Source organism: Perognathus longimembris, chromosome 2, assembly GCF_023159225.1.
Source record: "Perognathus longimembris pacificus isolate PPM17 chromosome 2, ASM2315922v1, whole genome shotgun sequence".
Classification (NCBI taxonomy): domain Eukaryota; kingdom Metazoa; phylum Chordata; class Mammalia; order Rodentia; family Heteromyidae; genus Perognathus; species Perognathus longimembris.
The window spans coordinates 153,800,916-153,828,509 of NC_063162.1; the positions used below are offsets into that span (position 1 = coordinate 153,800,916).

General features: G+C 58.2%; 1 protein-coding gene across 1 annotated transcript in view; it reads right to left on the minus strand.

Annotated features, from left to right (window-relative positions):
* Ptprn2 (protein tyrosine phosphatase receptor type N2) overlaps positions 1–27,594 on the minus strand; it is a 455,648-nt gene that overhangs the window by 57,151 nt on the left and 370,903 nt on the right. The window contains 3 exon segments of the mRNA XM_048337774.1: positions 685–879; positions 23,378–23,491; positions 23,493–23,597. Of these exon segments, the coding sequence (XP_048193731.1) occupies positions 685–879; positions 23,378–23,491; positions 23,493–23,597 (414 nt within the window).

Genomic DNA, 27,594 nt, shown 5'->3' on the forward strand with positions numbered 1-27,594 from the left:
AGTCGCTGCCCACGGAGAGGCCGGGGTGTGGCCAGTCCGGCGTGGCCGGGGGGGGGGGTGTGTGCTCACTGCAGAACCCGGCCACGGAGGATGCGCCCACAAGGCCAGGCGCGGCCGTCACGGAGAGGACGGGGCTGGGAGGTGGTCCAGGAGCCACGGCCGCGTGCGCGCCGGGGCCCGGCCTTCGACGGCGAGCGCACGCAGCGGCGACCCTTCCCCCGACGCGCAGAGAGACGAGCCTCAGGCCCCACGAGGGGGCACGCGGCCCACGCGGACCATGCGGACCAGCTCGCTGGGGACTGGGCGCCGGCGTGCCGGCCCGGCGCCCGGGCACAGACCGCGCCGCTCAGTAGCCAACGGACGGGACGGAAAGGCGCGCGCAGAGCTGGCGCTCGCGGAACGGGGGGGGAAGAGCGGATCTCACCCCACGAGGCCACCAGGCCGCACCACCCACGCAGCGACACGGGGGGCAGATCTCACCCCACGAGGCCACAAGTTTGAACACGGGGAAGGGCTGGGAACCCATGGCCCGTCCATCTGAGTTGTCGGGTCACGGAGGAGACGGTGCGGGGGGAGGGGGGGCTGCGGGGGAGGGGGCCGCGCTGGCGGGGGGGGGGGGCCCTTGGGGGAGGAGCCCGCGCGGCCCCGTCGGGACCGTGGCCCGCGGCACGGCGCGGCCCTTACCAGAACCATGTGGCCGGTGGAGATGTCCATGGTGGACTGGACCGGCTCCTCAGACCAGGACGAGGTGCTGCTGCGTGCCGTCGGGCTGGGCAGGGGCCCATCGCTGAGCTGGGAGGAGACGCTGCTGATGCGGGAGGTGGGCGGGCCCTCGGGGCGGTCCGGGGGCCGGGCGGCCATGCGCCGGCGACACAGCTCCTGGGGGGGGCAAGCGGGAGGCGGTCAGTGTTGAGTGACGCCCCGGCCCTAACGTGCGTGTGCAGACAGGCACCTACATGCACACTCTTGAACACGCACGTGCTTGCACACCGTAGATTCCTGAAAGGGGTTTCTCTGTCCTATTCCGTGGTCGGATGGAACATTCTAGAATAATGTGACAGGCAGCGGACAGACGTATCTCCCCACCGCCCCTCTCAGGAGAATATAAGCCACACGGAAGGCCAGGATACCGAAGTACATAAACAGATCTGCAGGCTGGAGAGGGGTCGGGGTGGGGGGAGAACCATGTTCTGGTTTTTCTCTCCCCAAACAACTTCCACCATGTCCAGTCCATACCGGGAGGGGGTCCCAGGACCCTGGCTGCTCCAACCCTGGTCCTGGGCGCCACCTGCCAGGTTTAACCCAAAGCTCCTGTCCCTGCCTGACCTGAGGCAGTCTGGAAGCATCCAGCAGCCGTGACGGACGAGCTTTGGCCTTCTTCCTGCGAACATGTCACTGCAGCTTGAGACTTCAATGCCGGCGGACAGAGACATTCGTGGGGGCACCTGCGCCCCAACAGAGCAGGGGACGCCTTCACAGAAACCCACGCTGGAGGGCTGCCCGGTTCCTGTCTCCTTCCCCGCCACTCTGGGGGCTTCGGGGGTAGCCACGTGGCCAGGTGTGAATCGAAGGCTGCTCCCCCCAGGGCAGTGGCTGATGCCTTCCACACCCCCTCCCCACCCCTCAGCTGTCCCTGTCCCCCCAAAGCCCACAGGAGCCACGTAGCCTAGGGATGCCACGTGGGGAGTTCCTCGTCTGCACAGCTCTCCCTCTCTCTCTCTCTCTCTCTCTCTCTCGGTCCTAACTCCCTTCTCTGGGCTCACTAGTGTAGCATCCTTCTAGGGTGTCAGGGTCTCTAGCCCCCCGCACTCTCCCGACCCGAGGGAGAGACGGGGAAGGCACGCCCCCACTGGGGTGGGCCAAGAAGAGGGAAGGGTCGGCAGGCCGCCCGCACCCAGCCCTCCCTCACCCGAGGACAGTCAGACAGCCTGGGAGTGGAGTCGGCACAAGATCTCGTGTACTGGGGAAGTACGTGCCACTAATATAAGGCACAGGAGCCAATCAGGCCTGAGATCGGCAGGAAGGGGCGGGGTGAGCTGTCCATCAAGGGCGGAAGAGCCAATCAGGCCTAAGATCGGCAGGAAGGGGCGGGGTGAGCTGTCCATCAAGGGCGGAAGAGCCAATCAGGCCTAAGATCGGCAGGAAGGGGAGGGATGAGCTGTCCATCAAGGGCGGAAGAGCCAGGGGTCACCGCCCACAGAACCGCCTCCAGGTTATCACCAAAGACACTTGCAGCAGCTGCGCGTTGTTGTGAGGCGCCGCCATCTTAGCCACACGTGGCCCCGAGACCGAGAAACACGCGGGGCCGGCTCGTGGACTTCCAGGTGTGCCCCACCCTAGGGCTGTCCTCCAGAGCCCCTGTGGTGGGCAGAGCAACTGATGAGCATGAACAAGGTCCTCTGAAGGCGACACGTGGGGGAAAGCCGAGCCAAAGAAAACACAAGGCCAACTGTGGGCCTGGGAGGTCTCTAACGGGGAGAAGATGGAGAACGAGCCGTCATTGCATTTCTGTGGCCTCCTCTCCATAGAGTTCTTTGCCAAAAGATCGCTTGTTTAAAAACGAAACAAAAAACAAAAAACAGCAGCCCATCTCCGCTGCGAATGGCAAAGCACAGCAGGACGAGCGAGCCACCCCCCTCCCCACCCCGCACACACGGGAGTTCGAGTTAAGTAGATGACTCCCAGGGGCCAGGCAAATCTGACAGATTAAGACTTGTAGCTGGGCACTGTGGCTCACGCCTGTAATCCCAGCTACTCAGGAGGGCAGAGAGATCTGAGGATCCTGGTTCGAAGCCAGTCTGAGCAGGGAAGTCTCTGAGACTCTTATCTCCAATTACTCACAGAAAAAGCTAGAAGTAGCACAGTGGCTAAAGCGGTAGAGTGCTAACCTTAAGCAAATGGAGCCCAGAGACAGTGCCCAGACCCAGAGTTCAAGTCCCTGGACCAGCAAAAAAAAACAAACAAGTAAAAAAAAAAAAGACTTAAAGTACTGGAGCAGTCAACGAGTGTGTGTGCACATGTGTGTGCATGTGTGTGCACTTGTATTTACATACTATGCGAGGCACTCAAGCCATGCGTGTTGGGAGGTTGGAGGCGCAGGAAGATGGCACCGTGTCTGGTAGGCTCTGCACACAGCTGTGGGCTGGTGTTCTTCATGGGCCTTCTTGGGGGCAACGCAGGGGGTTCCTAAAATTCTTTATCCTTTCCCAAGGGGAGGGAAGCTGCGACAAAGACTTGGCAGAAATCGTCCCCCACCTCACAGCCAACAACCTGGAGAGCTGACCCAGAGAAGCCTTGAAAGCCTGACCCTGCCAGTGCCCCCCGGCCTCCGCCAGGGCCCCCCGGCCTCCGCCAGTGCCCCCCAGCCTCCGCCAGGGCCCCCCGGCCTCCGCCAGAGCCCCCCGGCCTCCGCCTGCCGAGGAGGCGTCACTGGAGTCAGGAGTCTGCACCCTCCTGAGTCTGCAGGCAGCTAGCTCAGGAGGGAGGCTCAGGGCCTGCAAAGCTTCTCTAAAGAGACAGAGACAGGCAGGAGATGCCTGGCCGAGCAGGAGAGTGCTGCTGGGAGCTAGAAGCCAGAGACGGTGCAGGAGTGCAGAGCTGAAGGGGCCACGCTGGTTCTTCCAACTTCCAGCCTGCAGGTGCTCAGCACTGCTGGACAACAGAAATGCCAGGGCCTGACCCCCAGGGCTCACGTCCACCTGACCCCCAGTGCCCATGTCCATCTGACCCCAGGGCTCATGTCCTCCTGACCCCAGTGCCCATGTCCACCTGACCCCAGGGCTCATGTCCACCTGACCCCAGGGCCCATGTCCACCTGACCCCAGGGCTCATGTCTTCCTGACCCCAGTGCCCATGTCCACCTGACCCCAGGGCTCATGTCCACCTGACCCCAGTGCCCATGTCCACCTGACCCCAGGGCCCATGTCCACCTGACCCCAGGGCTCATGTCCACCTGACCCCAGTGCCCATGTCCACCTGACCCCAGTGTCCATGTCCACCTGACCCCAGCACTCACGTCCACCTGACCCCAGGGCCCATGTCCACCTGACCCCAGCGCTCACGTCCACCTGACCCCAGGGCTCACGTCCACCTGACCCCAGCGCCCATGGCCACCTGACCCCAGGGCTCACGTCCACCTGACCCCAGTGCCCATGTCCACCTGACCCCAGGGCTCACGTCCACCTGACCCCAGTGCTCATAGCTACCTGGCTGAGCTCCATGCTCAATGAGATGTGGGCCCGGAGGCCTTGGCAGAGAAGCCCTGCCCGGAGCCCAGTCAGCAGTTCCACCTGGGTCTCTTCATCCTGCCTGCTGCCCTTGTGGGGAGCAGACCCCTGCTGCCCCCACCCCCCCGGGGAAGGGAGGGGTCTGCAGCCGACCCTGCTGGGGCCTCCTCACTCCAGGAACCAGAGCCTGGCGCTCTGGTCCACAGGCTGCCTGGACAGGGGAGGACCGGGGGAGTCCCAACACCCCAAGGTGGGCAGGCCGCGCACGGACCCTCCTCGCACGGGGGGGCCCTCGGGTTCGCTGTTTAGAAATGAATAGCACGAAGGCTAGGCTCTGTTGGTCTCTGTCCTAGACTGCAGCATATATGACCTTCCGAGGAAGGATGTCTACCTTTCATTGTACTGGAGACAGCAGGGACATCAGCATTCCCGCCCACCTGGGGCCGCACAGCCCATGGGACCCACCCACCAGGGAGGGTGGTGACCCCATTGCCTCCCTCACTTCCTGTGAGGGCTACTCAGGCCTCAGTTCAAAACTGAACTGTGCTTGAGCGGAGATCATCGATAACTCTAGATAAACTCGATGAGCATGCTCCGAGAGAAACCCAGACACTGGCCTAATTGCATTCTGAAAAATTCTTCCATTTATAATCCTGGCAGCAAGCAAACGGCATTATCAACACGGGAAGTAAAGGTTCCTGGTTAAGATGATAAACATGTGGAAGGGAGACTCACAGGACACAGAGCCCGTGCTGGTGTTAACCAGATGGAGGTCTCGAGTCAACCGACAGAGCTGCAAGCTCAGGGGCGCTGTCGTAGTCACCGGTCTTTTGGCCACACCGGCTTTGGGGGGAAGCACCCAGCGCAAACAGAGTTTCTTGAGTCTGGGCAGAGCCCTCACCGGAACCTTCCAGCCACTTCATTAGGGAAAGGCAAAGTATCCTGTGGTATAGGCAAGATCCAGGCTAAGTCCAATAAGTACCTGTGAGCTGGGACAATTCCTCCTCGACAAACAGAGTCAAGACTCAAAAAGACAAACCGATGCAACAGAAACACAAAACTTCACGGTGTACACCAACTGTACAACCCGTGGGGGGAGAGGGAGATGGGGAGGGGGGAGGCGGGGGAAAAATGAGGGAGGAGGTAACAAGGTGGATAAGAAACCGACTCACTGCACTACGGAGGAAACTAACCTCTCTGCACTTCACTTTGACAATAAAATAAAATTAAAAAAAAAGACTCTCAGCCTGATGGGCTGCATCTACATGACAATTGTCATCTCCGTAAGACTCAATGGCCCACAGGTGCGATCACAAGGAGCCAGCGGCGTAGTTAGCTAAGTGATTCCCGACCGTGGGCGCTGGCTGACGCCGGCCCCAGAGCCTGACTCCCACCAGAGGGCCCTGGCCACTGCTCCAGCTGGACGGGGCTGCTCAGAGATCGGCTGCTGTAGCAGGCTCCAACCTTCCCAACGCATGGGGTGCGTGGGATGGGGGGGGGAGGAGGGGAGGGGGGATAACCCAGAGGACTTTGTCCAAGTTTGTTGCTTTAAAAAAAAAATCCCAAGGAGCAAGCTGGAGCTCTCCTGGCTGCACCATGGTGTGCGGAGGACCCCCTGTGCTAAGTGGGGTGTCTGGGGTCCCCTCGCCCCCCTGCCAGGATGCTGACCTCATGATTCAGGCCCACAAGGGTCACTGCACCCAGGGCAACCGCTCACCTCTGTCTCCTCGGGAGATCCCTTTCCCAACGGGAGCACCAGCAATTGGGGTTTCAAAGAGAGGAGAAAAGCATTTTCCACAACTCCTCTACGTTGGAACGCTCCGTCATCACGAACGGAGCCTGGAAGCCTCACGCCTGCCACGGTATTTTAAAAGCATCCAAATGGCTTCTCGTTTGCCAAGAAAAGAGAGGTGCAGAGCCCTGTCCAGGGCCGATCTCCCCGCGGAGACAGTAGGAAAGCTCAATCTCCCACACCTGGCGCTACTTCCAACACGGAAAGGTGAGTGTGCAAGCCTAGGGCCATTAAGCACCCAGGACTAACACACCCATGTGCAGTCCCCAGGCCAACACACATCTGTGTGCATGCACAGAACTAAGCCCCCAGTGTGTCAGGGGCAGCAGCCCTACCAGTCGTATCGGCTCAGGACCAAGAGACTCTCTCTCTCTCTCACACACACACGCACACACGCACACACTCAATACCATCATCCGCACAATCACGTGCTTCCACTCCATGCTGAGCCGAGGCTCTGGGAGGTGTCTGCAGAGTCCTCAAAACATGCTTACTTCTTTAGAGCACAATTTGAAAGCTATGTTGAATAGGATTCTGGGGGCAGAGACTCATCCATACACACAATAATGCAAATGTCTCATTTCTCAACTCCGCACCAAATGGGGGAAAATTACAGAGAGCAAGAATCACTGCCGGAGAAAAGAATCTGTCATTCTTGAAGTCTGCCAAAAGTTAAAAATAAATAAATAAATAAAGACCAGGACTACAAAGGCTGCAGACAAGCCCCGCACCTTTCGAGGAACAAGCAGGAAGAAGCCAGGCACGGTCTCGGTGTGCGCACAAAGGGCTCTGGGATTTCCAGGGTTGTTTGCAGCGCACAATTAGCAGTCACAGAACAAAACCAGGGAACACGGGCACAAAGCTACAGAGGAAAAACATGGTTCATTAAGGATGTGCTGGGAGGAATAAAGGCCTTAGAGAGACAGGACAAAACCCCCGCTAGGAGAACATGGTGATCCTGGGAGAGGCTGGTCTGCAGAGAGAGGGTGTTGGGCCGTGTGCCCACAGGAAGGGCCGCGGGCTGCGTTTCAGAGTGGAAACGAGTGCAGGAAATCCCCGAAATACAGGTACAGTGCTTCCCAAGTTGCAGGTGGCTTTTACATCGGTTTTTTAAAAAAAATTTTGCTTCTTTATATCACGTTTAGGAAATCGTCAAGTTCTCCCCACACCATGCTGGAGACTGAGTGCCCTGCTTACGGAACGTACGAGGAGAGCTGGGGAGGAGCCGGCCGCGTGGGACATTTAGATGAGTCACGGTCCAGGTGGAAAGGCAAGTGGAGTCGCCTTTCCTGCTCCGTACGGAGAGCGGAGTGAAGTGAGCCTTCTATCTCTCCATGAACCACACTTGAGGGTAAAGGGGCTCCCCCTGGTCCGGCCGGCAAGGCTGGCGTGAGCTCAGCCTCAGGCCTGGCCCTTGAGCCACTTTACCCAAGATGTCCTCCGTGATTGCCCGGCCGATCGCAGCACCACAGGGAGAAAGAACACCGCGGGCACTCGGCGGGCTGGCGAGTCACGGGGCGCAGGGCTGAGACCCCCCCGAAGGTCACACGACCCAGGGCTGGCTCCCCTGAAGGTCACACTGCAGAGCTGCCTACCTAAACCCCCTAGCACATGGAGGCCAAAGCCACAGCAGACCAGGTGTGGTCTGACTCTGAGGTCTGACTCGGCCAGAACCACACTGTTCCTCCATTTGTGGCCCCATGTCACTTTAAGTGGCTCAAGTCCCATGGCCATCCTTCCCTGAGGGCAGAGTCCCGGTGCCTCCAGCAAGCTTTACCACGATGCCTAGCTTCGAAGCACTGAGGCTTCATAACGCAGTCCCACGTGCTTTAACTCAGACGGAGGGCAGGACGCCCACCCATGCACACACATTCCTGTACACCCATGCACATTTGCTCCTCCCCCAACACGCACGTGCACCCCCTCCCACGTGCATTCATTCCCACACGTGCACATTCAGTCCTACACGCACGCGTGCACCTCCGTTCACACGTATGCATGCACATTAGGTCCCCTCCACGTGCACATCCATTCCCACACACACGTGCACTCATCAGAGAGCGTCCTCTGGCTTTCGGGCCAGATCCGGACGCCCAGCCCTTTCCCCGCTCCCCGATCACCCCCTCCCCGCCGCAGACCTGCGCTCCCTTGAACACACAGCCATGCGACCTGAAGCCCACAGCACGGACCAGCCGTGTGCACTGAGGGAGCCAAGCAGCTCCTCCCACGTCACACGATGTCTGGAGACTTCCACAGAGAGGCAGGGCTCGAATCCACGGAGGCAGCGCCGCCCGGGCGCAGGAACCCGGCCCCAGCTTCCCATCTCGGTGGGAGCCGCGTCGGCCGGGCTGCAGGCGCCGCAGGCCTGGGGTCCCCGTGCCCCACAGCCTGCCCACGCCTGCCCACGTCTGCCCGGAGGCGAGGCTTGAAGCCCCGGGATGCAGTGTGCTCTGTGGAGCCAAAGGTCACCCATGTGCCTGAAATCCAAGCTTCTGCCACAAAACCACCTCTCCTTTAAGATGCCCTCATTTCCCTTGTCCTGATGACTGAATACCAGTTGCACAAATAAATGCACAGGACACATAACTTAACAAACACATTTGTTCTCCAACGACCCGTGTCTAATACGGGTTATATACTACTCTAGCGTCCTAATTCAGGGGCTCTTTTTTTTTTTTAATTCTCCTAATCTGCCAAGGGTCCATGTGGATATTATAACGTCATTCCAGGTCATGCAATAGTATCAATACGTGCCGACGAGCTGAGCGCAGCGGATGGAGACACACTGCGTCAGTTTCACCGTGGACCAGATGATGTTGTGGCCCGCCTCGGGCCCCTGCCCACCAGAGAGCGACAACAAGCTCAGGTCCCAGACGCTCACTCGGAGAGCCGGGCGCCTGCCGCACTAGTAAGCGTTAAGGGTTCCCTCAAAGCTGGGGTGCTCGTGGGGTCCACGGAGCCTCTGGAACCTCTGCCAGCCAGGTGGCTACCAAGTTCCTACTCGGGCAAATCCAAGTGCCAAGTCGGTAAGAAGTAAACCATCCGCCTTCTCCTCTCAATCCATCACGGCAGCCTGGGCCGCGGGGAGGAAAACAGCATCCATATTTTAGTTCAATGTATTGATTAGTCTTCATTGAGCTTCCGAAGGTCGCCACCAGGGGTGGCGGGTCGCACGGATGGGGCCGCCGAGGTGGGGGCTCTGCTGTAGGCAGGGAAGGAGCAGGCTGTCTCCCCCCCGGGCTGCATCAGCCCCACAGGGCGGCAGCTTCAAACAGGACCAGCCGTAGAGAAATGTGACTGCAAGGCCAGGGGGTCGGTCCAGAGAGCAGCCAGAGGAGCGTCCCGGGGCTCAGAGGGGACCGACTGGTCCCCGGGGGAAGGGGAGACCCGGGGCTCCGAGGGGACCGGCTGGGGTCGGTCCACAGAGCAGCCAGAGGAGCGTCCCAGGGCTCAGAGGGGACCGGCTGGTCCCTGGGGGAGGGGGCGGGGGGGCTGAGACCTGGGGCTCAGTGGGGACCGGCTTGTCCCAGCTGGGTTCTGAGCACTGAGGATCTGTCTGGCCGTGAGGGCCGGGCTCTCCAGTACAGAGCATGGCTGGAACAAAGGCAGAGGCAGGACAGCCAGGGGTGCCCAGGCCTGGAGCAGCTGGCCCAGCACATCTCCCACTTAGCTGCAGGTTGATGAAGCTAGAGGACAGGACCACAGGGGCGGGGACAGAAACAGCGCTCCCACGGCTCCAGAGATGGCGCATCCTCCTGGGCCCGTCACCCGCCCGGTGCGGAGGGGCGGGTGTGGGGGGGCCGCAGGCACGTCCTCTGCTGACTGGGGCCTTCTCACTCAGCCGGAGCCCGGCACTGGCCCGTCCACAGGGCCACGGGGCGGTGAGGCCCCCCCAAACACGGCACCGGTCGCTCCGCGTGGAAGATTCTAGATCCGCAGACTCAGGTTGTGCCCGAGACACCAGAATCCGACTGGGAGAGCGGAAACCAAAGCCACAGAGGCGTACGCAGATCACAGGTCCTGGGCCCGCAGGGAGCCCGCCCTCCGGGTCAGAGAGAAGCCTCCTCCACACCCAGTTTCAATTTGGGGGTCACTTAGCTCAGTACTTTTATTCTCTTTGAAGCTGGTAGGTAAGAAGCCAGGTGTGTGTGTGTGTGTGTGTGTGTGTGTGTGTGTGTGCAAAGGCATGATTCTATGGGTGCTTCTTCACGCACATTTCCTCTTCGGCGCCGCGTCTTTCACCACGGGGGAAATGAGGTCACGTCGAAGGTGGCGCCAGCAGACGCCCCGTTTTCACCCGAGGGTGCCAGCCCACGCCCGGAGGCAGCGCCACCCTCCGCACTGGCCGTTCTGCAGCCCACCGCTACTCGGTGTGACGAGGTCAATCCATGTTTGGAGCTTGGTTTGTCATCCCAGTGCAACAATCTCACGGTACCTCGTAACACTCAAATAACCGCAAATACACGCAGCCACCCATCCAGCCACCTGATTTTTTCCGGGTACATCATTTATATGCCAAAAATGTCTTGAGAGGGTGTTAGTTCACGTTACCCTTTCCACAAGTACCTTCCTATGGGTATCCCCTTTTATTTTATTTATTTTTTTATTATCTTTAAGTAGTTGTGCCAAGTGGTTTCAAGTCCACGTGTCCCTGTAGGAGTCCCACGTATTTCCACCAGTGTCCCCCTCCCGCCCTTCCCTCCCCATCTACCACAGCCCACCCATCCCCTCAGAGTCAGGTCTGCCGGTGGAGAGGCCGCGCACTCCTGCCGAGGCCGAGACAATGATGGGACACCGAGCACGCTCGGCTCAGGAAGGGTTAGCCGGAAGGGGGGACAAACCCAGGTCCAGGGCTCCCGCGGGGCACGGGGGTGTGGCCACTCCTGGACGCCTGGGGACGGGGACACTGTGGACTCTGCCTCCCAGACCACCCCAGCGCCAGGTCCAGGCAAGCCCTCCATCGTAAGCCTCTTCCCAACTTCTCTCCAAGCCCAATGAGACCTCCTCACTGGTGGCTTCATTTCTCCTGGGGAAGTCCCAGGGATCGTGCTCTCTGAGTCTCCCCATGCACCTTGCCTGGCCTCTCTGAGCTCCTGGCACCGGGGTCCCCACCACACATCTAGGAGGCCCTTGGAGATGTGGTCTGGTCTTACTCTCACGTAAGACCTGTCCCTATCGGTTCAGAGAACGTGGTTCTGATGTGGGAGATAGTTATTTTCTGGAAGTACTTTCTCATCTGGTTCCAAGTTCTAGAATTCTGAAGGCCTGAGGCTCCTTGGGATCCACTCCTTTGGAGCCTGATACCAAATGCAGACCCAGCGCAGACGCAGGCCAAAAACCAAACCCAGGCCCAGAGCAAATGCAGGCCAAGAACCAAACCCAGGCCCAGAGCAGACGCAGGCCAGGAACCAAACCCAGATCCAGAGCAGACGCAGGCCAAGAACCAAACCCAGACCCAGAGCAGACGCAGGCCAGGAACCAAACCCAGACCCTGAGCAGATGCAGGCCAAGAACCAAACCCAGACCCAGAGCAGATGCAAGCCAAGAACCAAACCCAGGCCCAGAGCAGACGCAGGCCAGGAACCAAACCCAGACCCAGAGCAGACGCAGGCCAGGAACCAAACCCAGGCCCAGAGCAGACACAGGCCAGGAACCAAACCCAGATCCCAGCGCAGATGCAGGCCAGGAACCAAACCCAGACCCAGAGCAGATGCAGGCCAGGAACCAAACCCAGACCCAGAGCAGACGCAGGCCAGGAACCAAACCCAGACCCCACACAGATGCAGGCCAAGAACCAAACCCAGACCCAGCGCAGATGCAGGCCAGGAACCAAACCCAGACCCAGAGCAGACGCAGGCCAGGAGCCAAACCCAGACCCTGAGCAGATGCAGGCCAGGAACCAAACCCAGACCCAGCGCAGATGCAGGCCAGGAACCAAACCCAGACCCAGAGCAGATGCAGGCCAGGAACCAAACCCAGACCCCACACAGATGCAGGCCAGGAACCAAACCCAGATCCAGCACAGATGCAGGCCAGGAACCAAACCCAGACCCAGCGCAGACGCAGGCCAGGAACCAAACCCAGACCCAGAGCAGATGCAGGCCAGGAACCAAACCCAGACCCCACACAGATGCAGGCCAGGAACCAAACCCAGACCCAGCACAGATGCAGGCCAGGAACCAAACCCAGACCCAGCGCAATGCAGGCCAGGAACCAAACCCAGATTCCAGCGCAGATGCAGGCCAGGAACCAAACCCAGGCCCAGAGCAATGCAGGACAGGAACCAAACCCAGACCCAGAGCAGATGCAGGCCAGGAGCCAAACCCAGGCCCAGAGCAGACGCAGGCCAGGAACCAAACCCAGATCCAGCACAAATGCAGGCCAGGAACCAAACCCAGACCCAGCGCAGATGCAGGCCAGGAACCAAACCCAGACCCCACACAGATGCAGGCCAGGAGCCAAACCCAGGCCCAGCGCAGATGCAGGCCAGGAACCAAACACAGATCCTGAGCAGATGCAGGCCAGGAACCAAACCCAGACCCCACACAGATGCAGGCCAGGAGCCAAACCCAGGCCCAGCGCAGATGCAGGCCAGGAACCAAACACAGATCCTGAGCAGATGCAGGCCAGGAACCAAACCCAGACCCAGAGCAGATGCAGGCCAGGAACCAAACCTAGACCCAGAGCAGATGCAGGCCAGGAACCAAACCCAGACCCCACACAGATGCAGGCCAGGAACCAAACCCAGACCCAGCGCAGATGCAGGCCAGGAGCCAAACCCAGACCCTGAGCAGACACAGGCCAGGAACCAAACCCAGACCCAGAGCAGATGCAGGCCAGGAACCAAACCCAGGCCCAGAGCAATGCAGGACAGGAACCAAACCCAGACCCAGAGCAGATGCAGGCCAGGAGCCAAACCCAGGCCCAGCGCAGATGCAGGCCAGGAACCAAACCCAGATCCAGCACAAATGCAGGCCAGGAACCAAACCCAGACCCAGAGCAGATGCAGGCCAGGAACCAAACCCAGACCCCACACAGATGCAGGCCAGGAGCCAAACCCAGGCCCAGCGCAGATGCAGGCCAGGAACCAAACACAGACCCAGCGCAATGCAGGCCAGGAACCAAACCCAGATTCCAGCGCAGACGCAGGCCAGGAACCAAACCCAGGCCCAGAGCAATGTAGGCCAGGAACCAAACCCAGGCCCAGCGCAGATGCAGGCCAGGAGCCAAACCCAGGCCCAGCGCAGATGCAGGCCAGGAGCCAAACCCAGATCCAGCACAGATGCAGGCCAGGAACCAAACCCAGACCCCACACAGATGCAGGCCAGGAGCCAAACCCAGGCCCAGTGCAGACGCAGGCCAGGAACCAAACCCAGACCCAGAGCAGACGCAGGCCAGGAACCAAACCCAGACCCCACACAGATGCAGGCCAGGAGCCAAACCCAGGCCCAGCGCAGATGCAGGCCAGGAACCAAACACAGATCCTGAGCAGATGCAGGCCAGGAACCAAACCCAGATCCTGAGCAGATGCAGCCAGGAACCAAACCCAGACCCCACACAGATGCAGGCCAGGAACCAAACCCAGACCCAGCACAGATGCAGGCCAGGAACCAAACCCAGACCCAGCACAGATGCAGGCCAGGAACCAAACCCAGGCCCAGTGCAGATGCAGGCCAGGAACCAAACCCAGACCCCAGCACAGATGCAGGCCAGGAACCAAACCCAGACCCAGAGCAGATGCAGGCCAGGAACCAAACCCAGGCCCAGTGCAGATGTAGGCCAGGAACCAAACCCAGACCCAGCGAAGATGCAGGCCAGGAACCAAACCCAGACCCAGAGCAGATGCAGGCCAGGAACCAAACCCAGACCCCAGCACAGATGCAGGCCAGGAACCAAACCCAGACCCAGAGCAGATGCAGGCCAGGAACCAAACCCAGGCCCAGAGCAGATGCAGGCCAGGAACTAAACCCAGATCCAGAGCAGATGCAGGCCAAGATCCAAACCCAGACCCAGCACAGATGCAGGCCAGGAACCAAACCCAGACCCAGAGCAGATGCAGGCCAGGAACCAAACCCAGACCCAGAGCAGATGCAGGCCAGGAACCAAACCCAGGCCCAGCGCAGATGCAGGCCAGGAACCAAACCCAGATCCAGCGCAATGCAGGCCAGGAACCAAACCCAGATCCCACACAGATGCAGATCTGGGCTAAGAAGAAGAGTGTGTCACTCTCACAGCTGGGAGCAAGAAAACCCCAGAGCCCTGGGGTTGGGGCTCGAGCCCTAGGGAAGAGTGACCGTGTTGTGGGGCTTCCTGGCTGCTTTGGAAGGGACAGGCACACAGCTCTGTGCCTGTCTTCTGGGTCGGCCCCGCTGGACCTGCTAGGACTGGGTCCTCCACACTCGCCTCTTTATGTGTTCCTCTTTGATGCTGGGGAGCTACGGTCACCTGCCTGGCCTTCCTTGGTTTGGCTGTGGGATTGCTTTCCCCAAAGCCTCTTCTCCCTGTGAGCAGCTGCGGCTCAGGGCCCTCATTCCATGAGGCCCCACCTCCTTCCAGCCACTGCACTTCCTGTTAAGAGCTGGACTTTGCTTTGCCCAGCAGGCTGCTGTTGGCACAAAGGGCACTGGGCAAAGGCTGAGGGAACCCGGCACAGCTGCTCTGTGTTCCTCTAGGGTTTTCTTCTCAGGCACAGCTATGCGACTGTCGCACAGAAGATACCCTGGCCCTCCTCATCCTCCTGACATTCTATTCAAGTGTGTTTACGTGTGTGTGCGTGCGCACACATGTGCACGTGTGCGTAGGCATGTGTGCACGTGCCAGTCCTGGGGCTTAAACTCAGGGCCTGGGGACTTTCCTTTAGCTTATTTTTCTCAAGACTGGTACTCTATCACTTGAGCCACAGCTCTACTTAAAGCGTTTTACTGGTTAATTGGAGAGAAAGAGTCTCACAGACGTTCCTGCCCGGTCTGTCTTTGAATAGCAATCCTGAGATCTCAGCCTCCTGAATAGCTGGGATTACAGTGCCCGGCTCATTCTATTCGTTTTTGAAATACTGTTGACCCTGCCTCTTATGCCGCCCTTCCTCTTCTTCCAGCCCCATCGTATCTCAGAGAGGCTCAGCTCTTCTCAGAACCGACTTCATCAGTAGCAGCAGGACTCTCTTTACTTAGAATTTCTTACCAAGATGCCCTCCCCTTGGAATGACCTTGAACACTGAGGCCGACAGACCTTTCTGACTGAAGATAGCAAGGGACAGTGAGAAGAAGGCTGGCATTTTCCACCTGTGGCCTGGACCACACGGTGGTTCCCAGGATGCTCACTCATATCTGAGTCTCTCCACAAAAATGTCTCTAACTGGGGGCTGGGAATATGGCCTAGTGGCAAGAGCGCTTGCCTCCTACACGTGAAGCTCTCGGTTCGATTCCCCAGCACCACATATATGGAAAACGGCCAGAAGGGGCGCTGTGGCTCAGGTGGCAGAGTGCTGGCCTTGAGCGGGAAGAAGCCAGGGACAGTGCTCAGACCCTGAGTCCAAGGCCCAGGACTGGCCAAAAAAAAAAAAAGTCTCTATCTGGTCTTCCTCCCCTTTTCCTTAGCATCACTTTCTATGCGCATGGTACATCCAAACCTTTGTTTGAAAAGCACACTTCACCCCGTGCCTCATCAGAATTTAAGGCAAGAGATGTCCTATGTACAGGTGGAATGGGGGGAAAAGGCAGAGAACGCAGCTCTTCTCCACTGGTCACTGTGTCCCCGAGAGGGGACACATCCACTGGAGCCCCAAACACCGCCCTGCCTTTACTCCACCTGGCAACCGTCTCCCTGGAGCACTGGGGCAGAGGCAGCAGTACTCTCCACCATGCCCTTGCAGGGCCCTTGATTCTTGGGGAATCAATGGGAAACCCTGCTTGATCTCAGGATCTCTCCTCCAGACATTGCTGCTCCCCAAGGCTCTGCAAAATGCTTCCTCCAGAGTGCTTGTCACCATCAGGCTGCCTGGCTCACCCTGCTGTCTCGCTCGCTTGTCACTGTTCATCATCCACCCCTCCACCCCTCCACCCACCCATCTACCCACCCACCAACCCACCCATCCATCCATCCCTCCATATACCTACCTGTACACCCACCCACCCACCCACCCATCCATCCATCAATCTGTCAATCCATCTACCTACTCATCCATCCATCCATCCATCTACCTACCCATCTACCCATCCATACACCATCTATCCATCCATCCACCCACCCTTCTGTGCACCCATCCATCCATCTATCCATCCACCCATCCATCTCTCCATCAATTCATCAATCCACTCACCCATCCATCCATCCATCCACCTACCCATCCAGCCATCTGTGCATTCATCCATCCATCCCCCTATCCATCCATCCATCCATCCACCCATCCATCCATCGATCTATCCATCTATCCATCCACCCACCTACCCTTCTGTGCACCCATCCATCCACCCACACTTCTGTGCATTCATCCACCCATCCATCTGTCCACCCATCCATCCATCCATCTACCCATCTATCTACCCATCCATCCATCCATCCGTCCATCCATAAATCTGCCCATCTAGTCATCTGTCCACCCATCCATCCATATATCCATCTATCTGTCCATCCATCTGTTGGTCTGTCCATCCATTTGCCCACCCACCCATCTGTCCATCTACTTATGAGCCAGTCATAGATCTGCCAGTGGCTGGAGCGCCCTCCCCATCATGACAGCACTTTCTGACTCACCTCTCACTGACTTGAGTACAGCAGACTTATCATCAACAAGAAATCATAAGCCCGAGACGTGCTGCCTCTGTTCCTGGAGCTCCCACAAGGCCTTATACATGGAGAGGAATTCAGCCATGGGCTGTCACACACACAGATGCCAGGTGGGAGGATTGGTCTTGTGCCCTGTGTGTTCAGGAGGCCGGCTCCTGGCCGGCTCTGCAGCAGGAAGGGCCTCACTTGGCACATGGTGCCTGGACCAGCCTCAGGTGGCTCCGCTTCTGGCTCGCCAGAACCCAGGGAAGTCACAGCTTGTCCAGCAGTCACGTTGCCCACCGAGGAGGCAGAGTGGCAACCCGGCTCTGCCTTCCCAGGTACCAGCTGAGGATGCAGGCAACGGGAAGGATGCCCCTATACTGAGCAGGGCCAACCAAACTGCGCTCCGCTTGCTAAGGGGCAGCGGTGTTTGATTTCACACGTGGAGTGGGCAAACAAGCTGGGAGAGAATTCCCACTTCAGAAGCACATCACCCTTCCCAGACACGCCCACCTGCTCTGCTCTTGCCCGAGTCTGAGCACGCCTCCGCCCTGGCCAGCAGCCGCAGATCAGAGAGCCCAGAAAAGACACCTGTGTGTACACAGGCAGGGGTTAGGTTAACGTCTCCTCCCCCTTTCCTGCACAGGGTGCCAAGGAGCTTCTGAGAACGATGACTCAAGAACTACCTAAGGTCTGCTCACCACAAAAATAAACCTGTGGTGTCCTATTACCAAGAGGATGCTCCACATTAGAGATTCCAATTTCTCGTGTCCAAACAGCTCACTGAGTGCTTTGCTATTTCTAATTATGTCTGATGGGCGCAGCCCGCAGCACCGGGGCCGCTGTAGTTTATGCTCAGATATTTCTCTGGCAGCTGCTGTGGACCAGGTGCTCTCTGCAGATCTGTTTCTGATCTCGGGAGCTGAGTGCGAGGAGACAGCGGTGGGCAGCACTGACAGCAGCGCCGAGGCACTGATCTGGAAAACAGCTCTGCTCATGGTGAAACCGCATCTAGAAGATTCCCTCAAAATTCCAGAAGTGCCCCGACCACCTGAAGCTGGGCACCCAGGCAAACGAAAAGCAAGACTCGGAAGGCTGGGGACAGAACGTGCGCCATCACCCCAACAGGACAGAGCTGCGCAAGCCTTCCTGGGTGGCCGCATTCCGGGAAACACGGGCTTTGCAACCGTGACACAGCCACTTAGCATGTGCTTCCTAAACAGCGAGGCAGCAATGGTCAGGGTAGCTCAGGCCAGGAAGCGGGGGAAGAGGCCCCTCCCCACCTGCCCCTCGGCCCATCCTGCGGGCCATGGAAGATGGACAAGCTCCACGAGCAGACCTCCAGGGCCTTGGGCAAAGGTAAACCTAGAAAAATCCAAAGTCTCCCATTTGCCTGTTGGAGCAAAAAGAAACGTTCCTCCTACATGTCGGGGCATCCATCTAACGTGGAAGCAGGATAGATTTTGTTTCTAGGGTATTTACAAAGTTATATTTACATGTAATTTCAACCCGAAAGGTTACATGTAAGACCCAGGCACACTGCTGAACGAAACGAAAAAGGCTTTTCAGAAACTTCTGTGATCAAGTACGACTCAGGAGAATATCGCTGCTTTCTGATTTAATTGTGAACGCCCTCTCCCTATGCCATTTCTGTGACTGCTGATTATGCCAACGACGGAGGATGAAACTCTCCTAGGAAAAGAGAGGAAGGAGCCCGCGACCCAGCCCCCAGAGGATCAGCACCCCGCGCAGAGGGGAGAAGCCGGGGTACGCGTGGAGTCGTACGCCCGCCGGGCCCCGGGCCCCGGCAACCCCGGGCACACCGCCATTATCACCACAGTCCTAAGCGCTCGCTAACGCACTTGGCCGCCGCGTGTACAGGCGGTCAGTCCCCGCGGCCCGCCCCTCGCCTTCCTCCGGGTTCGGTTCCCAAGGCTTGGAAGGACGCAGGGAATCCTGCTGGGCATTGCAAGACAAACCATCAAAAGAGAACTTGCTGAACATTCCGCAGTCTCTGCCCTCGTGTCGGGAGGGAGAGCGGGCTAGCGGAATACTAAACTTGCTGCTCGGAGATGATCAAAGCCGCGGAGAAATGGATGCAACATTCAAAGAGACTCTGAGAGGAAAAGGGGAGAGTGTTGTCTTCTAATCATCTAACAACTTATTTTTGGCACAGTTTCTACCCAATCACATTTCACAGAATGAGGACACTTGCCGCGTGAGACGCAGGAAGTGCCCTGGGGCCCGGCACTGCGGTCCCGTGAACTCCGCAGAGCCTGTGTTGTGCACAGAGTACCTGCACACACGTGCACACGTGTGCACACACAGGCCGAAGGGGGACAATTTGGAAAAAACAGAAGTAAACACATTTTGCTTTTCGGTCAAGGAAGTACAGACTTTAAAAAAAAAAAAAGACAGGTGCTAGAACTTTCCTCAGCTCGCTCGGCCTGCGCCCCCACCACGAGTCGCACCTCCAGCCCTGCTTTTTGCGGGTTATTTTGGAGATGGACTCTCGCAGACTTTTCCACCTTCAAAAGTAGTCCTCCAGGTGTCGGCTCCTGCGGCGCCTAACTTGAAGTCCAGATTTAACCCAGATATTCTCCTGTGTATTTGGAAGGAAAACACGCCTTACTGAGACAGTGAACTGGGGAGACGCTGGTGGCAGCGGCCCACCGGAAAGCGACCTCTGGAATGATGCGTCAGCTATTCCGGACGTTAACAGACTCCACATTTTGAAGCGTGGGCCAAGCAAGCTTGGTTAGATTATCTGGTATCTTGGGAAGAGTAGAAGTCTGGGGCCGGGGATATGGCCTAGTGGCAAGAGTGCCTGTCTCATATACATGAGGCCCTGGGTTCGATTCCCCAGCACCACATATACAGAAAATGGCCAGAAGTGGTGCTGTGGCTCAAGTGGCAGAGTGCTAGCCTTGAGCAAGAAGAAGCCAGGGACGGCGCTCAGGCCCTGAGTCCAAGGCCAGGGACTGGCCAAAAAAAAAGTAGAAGTCTGCCAAAATATTTTTCGATACCAACTAAAAATGATCCCAGTGCCACCACAGAACCAGCTAACAACTAGACCGCCACGAAGGCACCTCGAGAACAGCCACTGAAGTGCGGCGTCTGGGCAGCCCAGGGCTGGCGGCCGCTGGGGTGGGCAGGGTACGGCTGGTCCTGGCTTGTGGCAGGGCCCCACACATCACGCCCTGTGGAGGACCAGCCTCAGGAAGGGCCCCCGGTTCCCGCTGCAGCCCAGCGTGGGGGCCGTGAGCTGGGGTGCAGATGGGGTGCAGGGTCTCCTTTGGGAGCCTAAGGAGGAGGGAAAAGCACCGCCGGGGGCCCCGCCAGGCACGGCCCTGAGCTTCCTCTCCCGTCACCAGCACGCCTTTGCTCCGGCGACTCTTCTCCTGCATTAGAACTCTGGGTGCTTCACATCCCAACAGAAACAAAGCTCGGCGCATGCTCCCCCTTGCCCTCTCCTTCCTGGGTGGCTTTAACCCAGAGACACGGGCATCCCGGTCCCTTCAGGAGCTCACATAATGAACTAGGCGTCTCCATCATGTGCTGATGAGATGGGCTCTGAACCAAGGTGTGCAGCTTTCCCCGAGACCCGTGAGGCTGCTCACGGCCTCGGGCGACCACAGACGCGGCAAACGCAGAGCCAGGGTCCAAAGCCAGGTGCACTGACACTGCAAGGCACCTCTTCCAGCCAGCACCGGTGGCTCACGCCTGTCATCCCTGCTACCGGGAGGCTGAGATCGGAGGATCCGGGTCAAGAGTCATCCCGGGCAGAACAGTCCATGAGATTCTTACTTCCAGTTAGCCACCAAGAAGCCAGAAGGAGATCCATGGCAGAAGCGGTAGAGTGCCAGCCTTGAGTGAAAAAGTTACAGGACACCACCCAGGCCCTGAGTTCAGGCCCTAGTACCTGCGCGCTTGTGCACACACGCACACGCACGCACACACACACACTCCCCTTGGAACCTGCTTATGTCAACAGTACACTTTGAAACTTTCCAGAGGGTTGGGCGTGAAGGATGTCAAAGCCAGAGGCATGGGTACAAGAATGGGTTAACAAACACTTGCTTCATTTACCTGTGGAGCACCTCTCCGACCAACTACGACGGTGTGAGCCTAGTTTAGTTCACCATCCGGCTGAGTGTAAGGCTAAAGACCTCATCCGCCCCCCCCCGCCCCCTCCCCGCCCCCCTGCCCCTGCCATGTGCCAGTCCTGGCCTGTTCAAAGACAAAGCAGGGCGGCCATGGCCTGGCTTTACCCAGCTGGCTCCCTAAAGGGCACTTGGTAGTTAAGTTCAGAAGTGAGCACAACAGAAGATCTTTACCATTATTTTGCTTCCAAATTTTCCTAGGCCATATCTTTAAAGGGAAAGTCCCCTCCCTCCCCGTCTTTTCTCATTTTTATTAGTCTGGATTGAAGAAAAGCACACATTTCATTTATTGTCTGGATTACAGATTCTTATTAAACAAACCAGAGCTCATTATAAAATCAATATCAACTTAACCGCCATGGCCCCAGGAGGAACACAAAAAGGTCACTCTAAGAAATTCAAACAGTTTTCCTGCTGGAAGGACATGATTTTAATTACAGATACTATTAATTAGAGCTGTCACTGGGAAGATTTTTTTTTCTGTTAATTATCACAAACTCGGTCCTAAGTATGCATTTTCAACCTGCATTTTTGTAAAAATTAGTCATTTCTGCATGCACATCCAACCTTTCCATTCTATCAATATTTTATATTTGAATTTCAAAGTATATCAAAGGGTCCCATGCTTTCTAGAAGTCTGCGCCTGTATGATCTCCCGTCTCTCACACACAGAACAGACAGTGTGATAATTTATTTATCACACTCTGACGCAGGCCTGGCCCCGGGGACCTGGGGTGGGATATTGAGGGTCTTGCTCAATAGGATTTCTGGGTAAATTCTTACTAGTTTATGTGACATTTTTTTTCCCAGCTGCTTCTTGAAACGTGTTTTTCTTTTTTCTTTTGCTTTGAAGCAAAGCTACGCCTGAAATGCCATCTTCAACTCATTTTGAAGTTGCCATTTCTTCATACAAACACGTCCGTCCTGACCCGGCTCGTGGCCCTCTAGGAAGCCAGAGGCTCTCTCCATTCGAGGACGGTAAAAGAGTTTTGAAACGGAGGGGAAGCTATGTCCTGTGTCTCTTTCAAGCACGGACGTCTTGTACCTCCCTTCCGAGTCCTGGGGTGGAGCTCAGGAAGGGCAGGCCGTGAGCGGAGGAGCCAGTGGCGGACAGTCGGGGGCACTTCCGGGAACGAGTTGGAGAGCTCACCTATGTCCTAACTCCAGTGACAGAGTTGTCGTTTCCTTACGTCATCTAATATGTAAATGGTTTATAAGATATTACACACTATGGTCGTGTGACTAGAAAGAACAAAAGATCTTATCCGTAGGGAGAAAATGCTTTTATTTAAGAATATCATTTTTCAGCAGTACTAGGGTTTAAACGGAGGGCCGTATACTTACTAGGCAGGTGCTCTACCACTTGAACTTGAACCGTGTCCCCAGTCCCTTTGACTATGGTTTGTTTTCTGAAAGGGGTCTGGTGTTTATGCCTCTGACTGCAATCGTCTTACACTTCCTATGGACCTGGGACCACAAGCAGGTACCACCTTGCCTGGTTGATTTGCTAAGATGGGCTCTCTCCAACTTTTGGGCTGATCTGGCCTTGAAGCTCCATCTCCTCACTCTTTGAGCCTGGGTTGCTGGGGTTACAGGTGCTCACCACCAAACCCAGCTACAGTGCTAGAAAACCTTACAAACGTACGTCCTTTTCAACTTTCAAAACTGTGATTAAATCAATTGCTTTATTTTCCCAAATGGGAATACATTTGTGGAATTAAATGGCACGTGGTATTAAGGAGAACACATCCTCTGACTCGTGTAAAGTCTAGGCTTGCACTGCCACTGGAGTGATACCACATTTCCATTACAGAATGTGATGCTGAAAGAAACATAGAGGGTGTTGTTTGTGCCCAGGTAGACAGATGTAAGCCTGTCTTCCTCGTGTTCCCATGGCGTCTCCTTACCCCCTTGTAGGTACAGGACACGCTGCCACCACTGCCCCACGTGGCTGACCTCCCACTTAACAGCAGAGGGTGGGAAGGGATCGGGTCAAAGGCCCTTTTCATATAAGGTCCCAAGGAAGTGGATGATTTAAGAGCTGTCTTCAAGCATCTACACAACCGATTCACCTCACAACACTGGCAGGTTTCATTACTAGTGGCCAAACCAAGATAACAGACGATGCATAATTCATATATCATACTTTCCCCACATTTCTAATTAGCAACCCACTTTCACAGCAAGCAGAACACTACCCAAGAAGAGTGCAAGATTAATACCATAGGGCTGTAAAACTGTGGTTATACGCTCTTTACACGAACGCCGACGAGAAGCTTCAAACTGTCATCATAAAAGAACTCAAGCTATGAGTAAACGAACACGTACTGGGGATGAGGGAGGGACGAGAGAGAAGTAAAAAAGAAAAACAACCCCAACCTGTGCAGTGGGGAAATCCACAGAGCATGGTGCGAAGGGTCTTTCTTTACCTGGTAGGCGGCGGTGGCCTCGGTGCTGGGGCCAGCCCCTAGGCCCGACAGCTTCTCCTTGAGCTTGTGGTGGGAGCCATGGCGGAGGCAGTAGAGGAGGCCGGAGGCCAGGAGGGACGCCCGCGATGCAGGCCACCGAGAGGAAGGTGAGCACGATGAACTTGGTGGAGTCTTCTTGCTCGTCCTGGCTCTCGTGAGGCAGAAGCTTGAGTCCGGCCTTCTGCAGGACAACGGGAGAAAGTCCAGGTGAGAACTTCACAGACCCTGCCACCTTGCACACCATCTTCTTCCGCACTGAGAAGCCAAGGCAGCAGCACCCGTCCACCTCCAAAAAGAAGGGAGGCCGCCCTCCCCCCTTTCCTAGCGGCGGTCATTGTTCAGACTCAACCATGTCACCAGCTTGCTGCCTTAACGAGGTGCATCCGTTCTTCCTTTACACAGGCACGGCTACTCTGGCAGAGCTCGGACAGTGAATGTGGAAGAGGGCTGGCAGGAGGGGGGGGCACCCGACATGGCAGGTGCTAGCACCCCAATCCTTCAGACGGGAGTGGGTGCTAGCACTCCAACCCTCAGGGCTTGCCGGTCGTTCGCTGACCTAACCCCGTCTTCTTCAGTCACCCAGGACCCTGAGAACAGGTGGTCCCAGAACTGAGGGCTGTGAAAGTTAAGGTCCCCGTCCCCACCTCATTTGGGGGGGTGGGGTGGAGGGGTGGGAAAATCCTTTCGGTGCAGTCGGGGTCTCCAGGACGAACCGCCCACGGGGCCCTCCTCATAGCTTAGGAGGTATATTAGCAACAATTAAAAACGCCACAGGAAAATGGAAGGACCCCCCCCCTCCCCCGGCCCGGGGCAAATCGCCTGCGCTGGGGCCAGCAGCCCCCCACAATTACCGGGGAAATGAATGGAGAAGCGCGCCGGGGCCTCCCGTCCTGCTCGCTACAAGACCAGAACAATTAGCCAACTCCCTTCCACCACCTAATTTCTCGTGGTAACAAAATGGATTTTTCCCCATGAATGCCCGGCCCGGCCTATTCATTATCTCTCCTCTATTAGTAATTTTCTGCTCCGCATTCAGCGGCCCAACTCCTCATTTCCTCCCGGCTCGCAGTGTACACAGGGCCTCTTCTGTCGGGCCGGGCCCGGTTTTATCTTGTAATCATAAAGGCCACCAAAGCAATTATCGCCGGTCTTGACTGGGGACGCTGGTCATTAATTAGCCTCCTTTTGCCTTCCGCGCGCGGATTAGCGGGCGCCCGGACCGAGTTAATGGAAGCGCGGGCTCAATGAGAAAGGACGCCCGGATTTCCCGGCCCGGCCGCCCGGCTGCGCGGCGGGCTGCGGCGGCTCGGAGGCCGGCGAGGCCCCGGGGGCGGCGGGCTCGGGGAGGGGGGCGGCGGGGAGGGGGGCGGGGAGGGAGGGAGGGGCGCACGCGGGCCCCCGGAGGACCTCCCGCCCCGCCCCGCCTCCCACCCCGCTTTCCCGCCCCGCACGGAGGAACGGCGGGGCGCACGGAGGAACGGTGGGGCGCACGGAGGAACGGCGGGGCGCACGGCTCTTCACGCGCGTCCGGCGGGCCCCCCCCCCAGACTGGGTGGGGAGGGGGGGCGGGACCCGGGCCGCGGATCCCGGGGTCCCCAGGGAGGGTCCCCGCCCCCGGCGGCCCCCGGGGCTCCACCCTCCCCCGCCCCCCATCGCCCTGGCAGGCAGGGAAGGTGAGGCGGGGACCCCGACGATCCGATCCGCCGCGCGCCCCCACCTCCGCGCCCGGCGCCCCGCGAGTCCCTGCGCCCCGGCCCCCCGCGCCCGCCCGCCCGCCCTCCCCCCCACCCCGCACCCGCGCGCGGCGCCGGACGGACCCCCCGCGCTCCCGCGCGCCCTCGCCTCGCCGGGGCTTCGAGCGCCCGGCGGCCTCGGGCCCCAAAGCTGCCCACTCGTCACGGGGGCCGGGCACGGTGAACACGCGGGGAGGCGAGGGGCGGTGCCCGGCCCGGCGGGGCGCGAGGAACGCGGGGACCTCGGGGGCGGCTCCGTGTCCACACCCCAAAGCCCAGACGCGCGCGCCCCGCGGACCCGCCGCCCCGCGCTGGGGCGCACCCTAAGATCAAAGGGAACTGCCGAGGAGAGAGGCCGCCGGGGAGCGCGGGGTCCCACCCGGAGCCCCCCTTCCCCTTCCCCTGGCCGGCGTCTGCCGGGGCTGCCCCTCCGTGGAGGGCAGGGCCCTGGCGGGGTGCCAGCTGCCCAGCCACCCCCAGGAGGCCCAGCCCGCAGCCCGGGCCCGGCCGGTGGGGCGCCCCCGGGGCCGGGCGGAGCCAGGAGCGGTGGTCCAGCCCAGGAGGCCGCGGGACTCCCACCGAGGGGCCCCGGAGAGCCGGTCACTGCGGACCCCGGTCTCGGGACCCAGGCATCCGTGTGGCCGCAGGCGCTCAAGTGGGATTCTTGGAAGACAGTCGGGATCTAGTGGGGGCCGCCAGCCTCGACTCCAGGGTAGCCCCGATTTCCTCCCTCGCTTGGACAGCAGAATCAATGGGGGGGGGGGGGCGGGGGGATGGTCGGCCAGACCTTCAGAAAAACGAGTTTTAAAAAAATGAGTTGAGGGCACCCCTCTGGGCATAGTGATTGAGCTTAAGAAACTTTCCAAACGATTACTTCTTTTTGTGGAGTTAAACCTAAACCACCCTCTCTAACCGGGAGTTTCAAGAGACCGAGTGTAGTTGCACCCCCCACCCCCTCCGTGGCCCCCCAAGGCCGGAGGGCTACGCGGGACTCCGGGCACTTTCCTGGCCCTCCGGAAGAGCTCCGACTCATTAGAGCCATCTTATCAGTCCTGACTTGCAATGGAAAGAAAATGATGTTTAAATATTTATGACTTTGACATTTACAGTCAGACTTCTTTTCTTTTAAAAGCAGAACACCTCCTGCGCAGGAGCACTGGCCTTGCTGAAGGGAGGAGGGGGAGGAGGAGGGGGGAGGAGGAGGAGGAGAGGAGGAGGAGGAGGAGAGAGGATGGGGAGAGAGGATGGGGAGAGAGGAGGGGGAGGGAGGAGGAGGGGGGGAGGAGGGGGGAGGAGGAGGAGGAGGAAGGGGGGAGGAGGAGGAAGGGGGAGGAGGGGGGAGGAGGAGGAGGAGAGAGGAGGGGGAGAGAGGATGGGGAGAGAGGAGGGGGAGGAGGAGGAGGAGGGGGAGGAGGGGGGAGGAGGAGGAGGAGGAAGGGGGGAGGAGGAGGAAGGGGGAGGAGGGGGGAGGAGGAGGAGGAGAGAGGAGGGGGAGAGGAGGGGGAGAGGAGAGGAGAAGAAAGAGGAAGAAGGAGGAGGGAGGAGGAGGAAGAGGAGGAGAAGAAAGAGGAAGAAGGAGGAGGAGGAGAGAGGATGGGGAGAGAGGAGGGGAGGAGGAGGGGGAGGAGGAGGAGGAGAAGAAAGAGGAAGAAGGAGGAGGAGGGAGGAGGAGGAGAAGAAAGAGGAAGAAGGAGGAGGAGGAGGAAGAGGAAGAGGAGGAGAAGAAAGGATTGAGGAGGAGGAAGAGGAGGAGAAGAAAGAGGAAGAGGAAGGAGGATGAAGAGGAAGGAAGAGGAGGAGGAGGAGCAGCAGGAGGAGGAGGAGCAGGAGGAGGAGGAGGAGGGAGGAGGAGGAGGAGGAGCAGGAGCAGGAGGAGGCGGCGGCGGGAGTGATTCAGAAGCGATTCTCTCCCGGTGCAGGGTACGTAGGGAAGAGTGTGATTTCATATGACCAGGGCAGCCAAGGCAGCCCCTGTGCAGTGGAGATGAACCTTGAGAGCGGGTTGGGGCACAGGAGGGCACATTTCTCTGCTCTACCCTTCCCACCTGCAGCTCTTCAAAGTTAGACTATGCAGCATCTCCAAAGCTGTAGTTCAGAGCAGGTTAAGTGAGCACAGAGACCGCTTGTGTACGCTTGTGTACATAGTGTGCAGCTTGGCCCAACGGCCCAGTATTCTGACCTTGAGCTTGGAGGCCCAGGGGCACCGGCCTTCCCCACCAGCTCTTCTGAGCCACTTCTGGAAAAATGCTCTCAGAACTTAAACAAACAAACAATGGTTGGTGTGGTAGCTTAGAACAAAAAGGAACACTACTCAGAGAACTGAGACAGCCACAGAAACATAGAACTTTCTAGCAAATATTTGTTCACAGGTAGCAAAATTAAGTGTTTTTCCAAGATGATGTAACGTGACCAGTTCAAGTCACTGGCAATTTTAACATGGTTGCA